The sequence below is a fragment of the Apus apus genome, unplaced genomic scaffold (genome assembly GCF_020740795.1).
Source record: "Apus apus isolate bApuApu2 unplaced genomic scaffold, bApuApu2.pri.cur manual_scaffold_57_ctg1, whole genome shotgun sequence".
Taxonomy (NCBI): Eukaryota; Metazoa; Chordata; class Aves; order Apodiformes; family Apodidae; genus Apus; species Apus apus.
The window spans coordinates 40450-49853 of record NW_026248859.1 but is presented as its reverse complement, the minus strand read 5'-3'; the positions used below and the strand labels follow the sequence as shown (position 1 = coordinate 49853).

Sequence of the window (9404 nt, the reverse complement as noted above, 5' to 3'; positions counted from 1 at the left end):
GCCAGGGATCCCAGCTGCTTGGCTTCTCTCTCATCCACATTGTAGGTCTCAGCACCACTATCAAAGCATCGGAGCAGCCAAGGAAGGATTCCCTCACCATCAATGCGGGTGAAGTCCTTTCTCATGAGGCGCAGTTCTTTCATAGAGAAAGGGTGGGCAAGGTCATCGTCGTCATCTGATTGAGGAGGACCTGCTGTTCTTTTATTTGCTTGAGAGTGGCTTGGTTTTTTATTTGTCTGAGAGTGGTCTGGTTTTTTATCTGTCTGAGAGGTACCTGCTCCATCATCTGATTTAGAATCCTTCCCTTCCTCACCGTCAGCCTCTGTCTGAGAGGTACCTGCTCCATCAACTGTATTAGGATCCTCTTCTTCCTCACCCTCACTTTCTGCTGCTTTTGTCTTTGCCTTGCTCCTAGTCACAGGGTTAACTAGCTTGGTTCGCGATGGATCAGGCTTTTTCTTTGTAGAAGCAGTTGTTTTTGTAGCAGCAGGAGTGGTGGTATTGGCAGCAGTGGTGTTGGCAGCAGCAGTGGCAGCAACATTGCCTGTGGGGGAATGGCAGTGAGCAGAACAACATCTGGCCCTACGCATCCACAATATATTATAAACATTCAGCAAAAACATCCCCACTGCAACCATGCTATTCACATCAAGAGCTGGGAGATTCAGCTTGAGAGAATATGGAGAGGTAAAATTGAACCAGCTATTGCTGTTACCAACATGGACCGTTCTATTCACTTTAGGAGTTGTACCAGTAGGACTAGCAGTGTAACTGTACACATACAGTGACCCCATAGAGAACAGTATCATCATCCCTAGGATCACTAGGCTGGTAATGATATGGTTGATTATGGCTACAGTTCTGTCAATAAACCACAAAAGAATCACAAGAGCAGCTACAAAGAGCAGAATGCCCTCGGCTACATACCACATGTACAATTGCAGGTTTGGAAAAAGATCCAATAGATTCATTGCAGCAAGTGTCTGTTCAGTTTTCAATCCGTCAGGACACTCAGCAGAATTATTGCTCATTGCTCTCTGAGGGATTCCTCCCTTCAGAGATGGAATTTTGGACACTCCCAATTGATGAAAATGTGTAATCTGGGCTTAAAATCAAGCCCCACGTTGGGCGCCAATTAAATTGTTGTCACCGTTTGACTAAGGTCCGACAACAATGCTCTCGATCCCCTCCCCCCCCCCACCCAGTCAGGGAAGGAGAGAGAGAACAGGAGAGAGACTTGGCTGGATTGAAAACTAAACTACACAGCTTTAATTAAAACACTAATGAATCACACAAGAAAATATATACAATTATATACAGATATATTCAGATATGGGCAAAAGCCTCTCGCCTCCCCCCACCCCCAGCAACTCCCACAGCACTCCCCTGAGCTGGGAAGAGTCCCGAGAAATCCCGGAGCTGCTGCTGGAGAAAGCGGAGAGTTCTGAGGGTCAGGAGAGCTCGAGCCTAAGGGTCGGCGGTGATGGATGAGCAGAGTCCTCCCCGGACGCCGGCCATGGACGGAAGAGAGCGGCGAGAAGAAGGAGGAAGCTGTCTTCTAAGATCTCTGTCCTTCCTCTGAGCTTACGTAGATATATGGAATGGAATATCTTTGGCCAATTTTGCTGTCTGTCTAACTCAGCCTCCCACGGGGGGGGGGTCAGAGATCTCCCCATAGTGTCTGAGCCGGCGGAGTGAAGGTGTAACCTTGAAACCTTAGTAGTTAGAAAAACATTCCACTGTCTTATCAGCCTAGCAGAACACACAGTTGCTAGTTACAAGAAAGCTTACTGAAGAAAAAAAAAATCAGTGAAAAGAAAAATTGGCTTAATCCTGGCTAAAACCAGGACAAAGGGCTTGCTGCGGGGAAGGGACCTGACTGCAGCTGCTCCTGCTGGAAGCTGTCCCCACCTCTCCTCCCTGGCCCTGCTCACAGCCCCATCCCACCCAGCCTGTGCTCAGCTCTGCCCTGCAGAGCCCTCCTGGCAGCAGGACCCTGCCCAGGGGCAGCTCTGTGCTGGCCACTCCTGAAGAGGAGACCAGATCAGCCCTGGGGAGAGCACAGAGCTGAGGGCAGTGCTTCCTGCAGGCACAGGAAAGGCTGAAGGCACTTTCTCAGGGGCCTTGACAAACCTGCTCCTCTCTCCCTGCAAAGCTGCAGGAGTCTGGGTCTCCTGTCCAAGCCAGCAGCTCCAGGACTGGTTCCTCCCCCCCGCACAGAGGGGCATGCAAAGAGACACTCACCATGCCCAGGGCTGTGAAGATGTCTCCTTCAGCAGCTCTCAGCCCTCCTGCCCCTCCTGCCTGCCTTTATCCTCTCTCCCTGCCTGGCTCCTCTCCCCTGCTGCCTGCAGGCAGTGCCCTCAGCCCCTGCTGGGGCTCCTCTCCACAAGGCAGGCTCAGCTGCACACTCCCAACTTTCTGCAGCATTAATGGGTCCCAGGGAGGACCATTACCAGGAAAGGCTGCACAGGGGCTGCTTAGAGCAGGAACCTGGAAGCACTCATGGCAGGCAGGGAAAGGCCATGGCAAGGTGGCTCTGATGAGCAATGAAGCTGAAGAAACCTCTCCAGAAGCCAGAGTCAGGTGCAAACTCCAGAGTTTCTGGCAGTGTGAAGGGGTCCCACTGAGGGACATCCCTGACAAAGCTGCCTGGGCTCTGGTGAGAGCAGGAACCTGGAGGCCCTGCTGACAGGCAGGCAAAGGCAAGGACAAGATGGCTCTTTTTTTTAACACTTTAATATGTTTTAAATACTGTTTTAAGATATTTAATAAAAAAAGAGTTTTAAAATATATGCTAAGCAAATGAAATTATGCAACAGCTAAGAGAAAAATACATCATGAAATAGAGCGGAACGAAGTATAACATCACAAAATATCTACAATACATATATCTCTTAAAAATAGAATGTTTCAAATATTTTTAAAGCAGTTATGAAGGAAAATACAGCTCTGAAACTGAGGTGAAGCAGCAACAATATTTTTATATTTTACTTGCATTTGTTCAACATGAATTTTAGAACAAGTCTGACTAATGATTTATTTGGCTTTATCTCATTGTTATTTTTTCAATTCTCATCTTGTATTGAGTTGCCTTTATCTCTCCTCTAAGCTGAGAAGCCATAAAAGAGAGCCTTTCAAATAAAGAAAACCAAGCCATTGTCATTAGGCACATAATGAAAGATTCCTCCTTAACTACATGATGAAAGGCTCCAATTAGCTGTTCAAGTCTTGAGGACCTGAAGATCATGACAGGAGAAGTCACAGCTCGTTAGGGTTGTTGTGTCTTAATGAGCCCCACAGTGTATTTGGTGCTGAGTCCATGAGCCCCAGGTGCTGAGAGATGGATGAATGAATGAATGAATGAATGGTTGGTTTCAAGAAGCCAGAAGCAAAACTGAAAGTGCCTTGAAGCAGTGATTGGCCCCACTGAGGGCTATTGCTGACAAAGCCTCCCCAGGGACTTGTTAGAGCAGGTAATTGGAGGCTGTGATTGCAGGGAGGCAAAGTCCCTGTGCAGGTGGCTCTGAAGCTCAGAATTCTTAGTGTCTTTATTTATTCTATGAAGCAGTGAGGCCAAACTCTGAGCCCCAGGCAATAGGAAGGCAGATTCTACCCCTCACTTGTGGGTCAGGACTCTTCTTGGGGGCAGTGGGTGGGAGGATGAGCTACACCAACTGTAGGAAAACTGTGCAACACCTCCTGGCGACCCCAAGAAGGGACAAGGAAGAAATCAAGTCCAGAGCCTCAACACAAAATTTTGCCTGGTGGTCATGAGACAATGGCCCTTCCTAAAGCTGTCCTTCCAGGTGCAGACTGTCTAGACAAAGGCCATTTCCATTCCCATCCTGAGTCAAACCATGACAGCAATTATTGGTGCCTAACGTGGGGCTGAATCTTTAGCCCAGGCTAGAAAGTCATTGGTGAATGTTGAAGATTCCAGCTCTGATGGCAGGAATCCCTCAGGTAGCAATGGGCTGCACTTCTGCTGAATCTACTGACGGGTTGAAAACTGAACAGACACTTCCTGCAAAGTTTCTGCTGCAGCTTTTTGACAGATGGAGAGTCCCTGCCCCTGAGCTCCATTTCCTCCTTTCATTCTGCAGGGCCTGCCCAGACTGGGCTGCAGGGAGAGGTGGAGCTGGGAGAGCTGGGGAAGAGCTGGGCTGGGCAGAGTCCCCGAGAGGAAAGCAGCAGGGAACAGCTCCAGTGTGTGAGTGTGCAGGGTGGGGGCACAGCGGCGTGTTCCTGGCCCAGCCAGGCTGCTGGGACAGGCAGGAGCAACCAGCAGGGCAGGCTCTGCTCTGTCTTCACTGGGCAGCCCAGGAAAGCTGCCCCAGGGCCATTGTCACTCAGCAGCCAGAACAACCACCCTCCCCAGCACTGGCCTCTCACCACAGCTGACAGAGATTGCTTGTCCCTCCCACAGGGACACATTGTCAGCAAGGGCAGGAGTCCCTGTTTGCCCTGTGCAGACAAGCCCTGAGCATGAGCATCATGTGCGGGGGGTGAGATGAACCCCAGAGAGCACAACCCCCCCAGCTCTTCCTGAGGGGCTGTGAGGGTCTGTAGGACAGACAGTGTCTCCAGGTCTCTCCATGTTGACAGCAATGTCCCCTGGAAACCACCTGGATGCAGCTGAGGGATGTGCTTCCTTGAACCAAGGGCCACCAGCCTGTCCCAGCTGCTGGCCACCATCTCTGCCCACAGGGCTGTGAGTCCTATTTTGTCAGCCTGTTGCACCTGGGAGTGTTTCCTGCTGGTGGCCACAGCCTGCCTTCAGGGCTGGGCTTGCTGTCACCTGCCTCTGTCTGCAGGATTCATGGGCTGGAAGGTCGGTCCTGAGCAGGCAATGGCACCTGGGTCAGGGGTGTTTAGGTTTGAGTGATTCTGGCCTGGTGTTGAACACCTGTAAGAGGAACTAGAGAGAGGGTCCTTAATTCCCTGAAAGACCCAGGAGGGTCAGAACAGGGATGGGTCAATATTCCCGCTGTTCCTGCCATACTCTACAAAAGCAGGAGAACCAGAAGCTCAGGCCCTTTCCTTCCTCTGCCTCCTTCCTTTCTGCTGCTGCTGCTGCTGCCTGGGGATTCTTCAGTTCACCAGGTGCTCTCTGGAATCCAACTCCACCAGGTGCTGTGAGGTGCCCTGGACCCCTCTCCTGAAGTGGCCTAATGCAAGGGACCCTCACCCACCCGTTCCTGCCATCAGCTAGATGGGGTTTGTATGTGTTTGTCTATCAGTGGAGAGACCTGTTCTCCCCCCGACCTGTTCCTCCCTTCCTGGTTTTAGAGTGAATTCCTTCCTGTTTACATTTCCAGCCCTTCAGTCTCTCTTCCTTATTGCACTTCTGTCTTCCCTTGGGAGGCTGGGGAGGGGTAATAGGGAGCAATTCTGCCTTCTGTGGTTCGCCCTGTCTGCTTAAACCAAGACACGAGGTGAGAATTGATTCAACACATAAGATGTCAGGCTCAGCATCTCAGCTCGGGGGTTGCTGGGGTGGGGAATTGTTGCTCGGAAGAATCACGCGCACGGTGTCCCGGGTGGTGAGCAGGTGTCTTGTGCAGCATGCTGTCTTGTCTTTTATTAGTATCACTGGTATTGCTGTTTCTTCAGGCCTTCTCTTGTTGAGGGAGGTGACTCTCCCCCTCTGCTCTGCTGTGGGAAGACCCTCCCTGCAGTGCTGTGTTCAGTTCTGGGGTGCCCAAGACCAGAAGGGCATGGAGCTCCTGGAGGGAGTCCAGAGGAGGCCACAAAGAAGATGAAAGGGCTGAGAGATTTGGGGGTGTTGAGCCTGGAGAAGAGAAGGTTCCAGAGAGACATTGGAGCACCTTCCAGTACTTGAAGGGGCTCCAGGAAAGCTGGGGAGGGGCTTTTTCCTAGGGCATGGAGTGATGGAGTGAGGGGCAATGGGGTTAACCTGGTGTCGGGAGTCGATATTGGCTACAACCAAGGCTGCCCTTGAGCTTGGCATCCCTCACCAGCCCTTCCTTGCAGGTGAGATCAAGGTCCAGCACAGCACCTCACTGTGTTGTTTTCTCAATTCTTAAAAAAACTCTGGGATTCAGTCAGAAGAAACCTCACAGAGTTTTACACAGAGAAGCAGTCAGTCCTTTGCCAGGGGCAGAATCATGCCCAGAATGAGGGCTGGCTGAGAGCTGAGCAACTCAGCAGTGACCCTGAGAAGAAGGGCCTGGGCATTCGAGGAGTGTCCCAGGAGCCAGTGGTGTGTGCTCAGAGTTCTAAGGCCAGTTGCAAATAGGGCAGCAGAGTGACTGCATCATTGGGAAGGGAAGAGCCATGGGTGTCACCTCCCTGGATTGTGTGAGGCCCTTGACGTGGTCCCTCAAAACATCCTTCTCTCTAACCTGGAGAGAGAAGGGTTTGATGTGTGGACTGCTCAGTGGATGAGGAATGGGTGAGATGGTCAGATCCAGAGGGCAGTGGTGAATGGCTCAGTGTCCAGATGGAGATGGTGACAAGTGTCCCTCAGGGGTCCGTCCTGGGACCAGTCCTGGTTAATATCTGTATCAATGACCTAGAGAGCTGAGTGGTGCAAGTGACATGGCTGGGGGACAGGATGCCATGCAGAGCAGCTAATTGGGGTTACTGGACAGCCAAGGACGCAGAGCAACTGTTAGAAACTTTAATAATGGATCAAAGGAAACAGAGCAGGTCCATGTCTCAGTTGTAGCGACACAAGTGCAAACATCTTTGCAGGAACAAAACTATTGATGACAACAACAACAATAGCAATGATAAATAAAATTAAAAAAAATAGAAATAACTTAATTATTAAAAAATCATTAAAAAACCCAACAGCACAGAATACCAAAAGAACAAAAACCAAAAACAAATAAACAAAAAGGTGTAATGACATAAAGTGGAATCACTTCTGGAAAGAGGCTTTAAATCTCTCACTCTTGAACAATGAAGAAATCACTTTCCTGACGGCGTCCTTGAGCTCCTGGTTCCTCATGCTGTAGATGAGGGGGTTCAGTGCTGGAGGCACCACTGAGTACAGAACTGCCACCACCAGGTCCAGGGATGGGGAGGAGATGGAGGGGGGCTTCAGGTAGGCAAACATGGCAGTGCTGAGGAACAGAGAGACCACGGCCAGGTGAGGGAGGCAGGTGGAAAAGGCTTTGTGCCTTCCCTGCTGAGAGGGGATCCTCAGCACAGCCCTGAAGATCTGCACATAGGACACCACCATGAAGACAAAACAGCCAAATCCTAAAAAGGCACTAACCACAAGAATCCCAAGTTCCCTGAGGTAGGAGTGTGAGCAGGAGAGCTTGAGGATCTGGGGGATTTCACAGAAGAACTGTCCCAGGGCATTGCCCTGGCAGAGGGGCAGTGAAAATGTACTGGCTGTGTGCAGCAGAGCATTGAGAAACCCAGAGGCCCAGGCAGCTGCTGCCATGTGGACACAAGCTCTGCTGCCCAGGAGGGTCCCGTAGTGCAGGGGTCTGCAGATGGCCACGTAGCGGTCATAGCACATGATGGTGAGAAGGGACCACTCTGCTTCAAGGAAGAAGGCAAAGAACAAGAGCTGTGCAGCACATGCTGAGTAGGAGATGGCCCTGGTGTCCCAGAGGGAATTGGCCATGGCTTTGGGGAGGGTGGTGGAGATGCAGCCCAGGTCGAGGAGGGAGAGGTTGAGCAGGAAGAAGTACATGGGGGTGTGGAGGTGGTGGTCCCAGGCGATGGTGGTGATGATGAGGCCGTTGCCCAGGAGGGCAGCCAGGTAGATGCCCAGGAAGAGCCAGAAGTGCAGGAGCTGCAGCTCCCGCCTGTCTGCGAATGCCAGGAGGAGGAACTGCCTGATGGAGCTGCTGTTGCACATCCCAGCCCTTTCCTCATGAGGTGCTGCCAGAGGAGGAAAGCACACTCACAAGTCAGGACAGCCCTGAGCAAATCTCTTCCCATTCCCTCCCCTCAAACCCCAGCCCCAGTAAACAGACATTGACTCTCTCCTTGTTTACAGAAGATTCCTATATCTCCCTGGCTGGAGCTCTGGTCTGTGCTGGCCAAGGGTGCTGTGAGGAGCCCAGCTGAAAAAGAGTTTGTCCTGCTCCACAGCAGGGGGAACATGGAGTAAAGGATGAGAAGCTGCTAAGCAGGTGAGTCAGGCTGAGATCCCAGTGCCTTGGAGCCAGGAGCTCTGCTGTGGAGCAGAGGAGACCAAGGGCTTGCTGCGGGGAAGGGACCTGACTGCAGCTGCTCCTGCTGGAAGCTGTCCCCACCTCTCCTCCCTGGCCCTGCTCACAGCCCCATCCCACCCAGCCTGTGCTCAGCTCTGCCCTGCAGAGCCCTCCTGGCAGCAGGACCCTGCCCAGGGGCAGCTCTGTGCTGGCCACTCCTGAAGAGGAGACCAGATCAGCCCTGGGGAGAGCACAGAGCTGAGGGCAGTGCTTCCTGCAGGCAGAGGAAAGGCTAAAGGCACTTTCTCAGGGGCCTTGACAAACCTGCTCCTCTCTCCCTGCAAAGCTGCAGGAGTCTGGGTCTCCTGTCCAAGCCAGCAGCTCCAGGACTGGTTCCTCCCCCCCGCACAGAGGGGCATGCAAAGAGACACTCACCATGCCCAGGGCTGTGAAGATGTCTCCTCCAGCAGCTCTCAGCCCTCCTGCCCCTCCTGCCTGCCTTTATCCTCTCTCCCTGCCTGGCTCCTCTCCCCTGCTGCCTGCAGGCAGTGCCCTCAGCCCCTGCTGGGGCTCCTCTCCACAAGGCAGGCTCAGCTGCACACTCCCAACTTTCTGCAGCATTAATGGGTCCCAGGGAGGACCATTACCAGGAAAGGCTGCACAGGGGCTGCTTAGAGCAGGAACCTGGAAGCACTCATGGCAGGCAGGGAAAGGCCATGGCAAGGTGGCTCTGATGAGCAGTGAAGCTGAAGAAACCTCTCCAGAAGCCAGAGTCAGGTGCAAACTCCAGAGTTTCTGGCAGTGTGAAGGGGTCCCACTGAGGGACATCCCTGACAAACCTGCCTGGGCTCTGGTGAGAGCAGGAACCTGGAGGCCCTGCTGACAGGCAGGCAAAGGCAAGGACAAGATGGCTCTGAGCTGGAGTCAGCCTGGCTGGGGGAGATGATTCCAAGGTCCAAGCCCTGCCCAGAGGCCCTGGGAGAAGAGATCCTGCCCCTCACACGTTGCTCAGGGCTCTGCCTGGGCACTGGGATGTGGGGATGTGCAGTGCCTGGAGCAGGACTAGGAGACACTCTTTCTCAGGCTCACAGGTGTGATGAGGAGCCCATGGAGTCCTGCTGCTCTCATGAGAAGGTGTCTCCTTGTAGGCAGCAGCTGCAGAGAGAAGCTCCACAGGCCAGGAGATCAAGACCTGGGCTGGGGGCTCTCAGCCATGGCTGTGCCCCCAGCTGTCCCCACCACAGGCTGTCCTACAGTGTC

At 52.7% G+C, this 9404-nt stretch overlaps 1 protein-coding gene across 1 annotated transcript; it reads right to left on the bottom strand.

The window, feature by feature from the left end:
- Positions 1-6889: 6889 nt before the first annotated feature.
- LOC127396300 (olfactory receptor 14J1-like) lies at positions 6890-7501 on the bottom strand. The gene has a single exon (XM_051643927.1). The coding sequence runs from the start codon at positions 7499-7501 to the stop codon at positions 6890-6892; it is 612 nt and encodes a 203-aa protein (XP_051499887.1).
- Between the last annotated feature and the right edge of the window lie 1903 nt (positions 7502-9404).

Excerpts from the sequence above, each read along its gene's own strand:
- LOC127396300 (XM_051643927.1), bottom strand. The coding sequence starts at position 7,501 with ATGTGCTATGACCGCTACGTGGCCATCTGCAGACCCCTGCACTACGGG.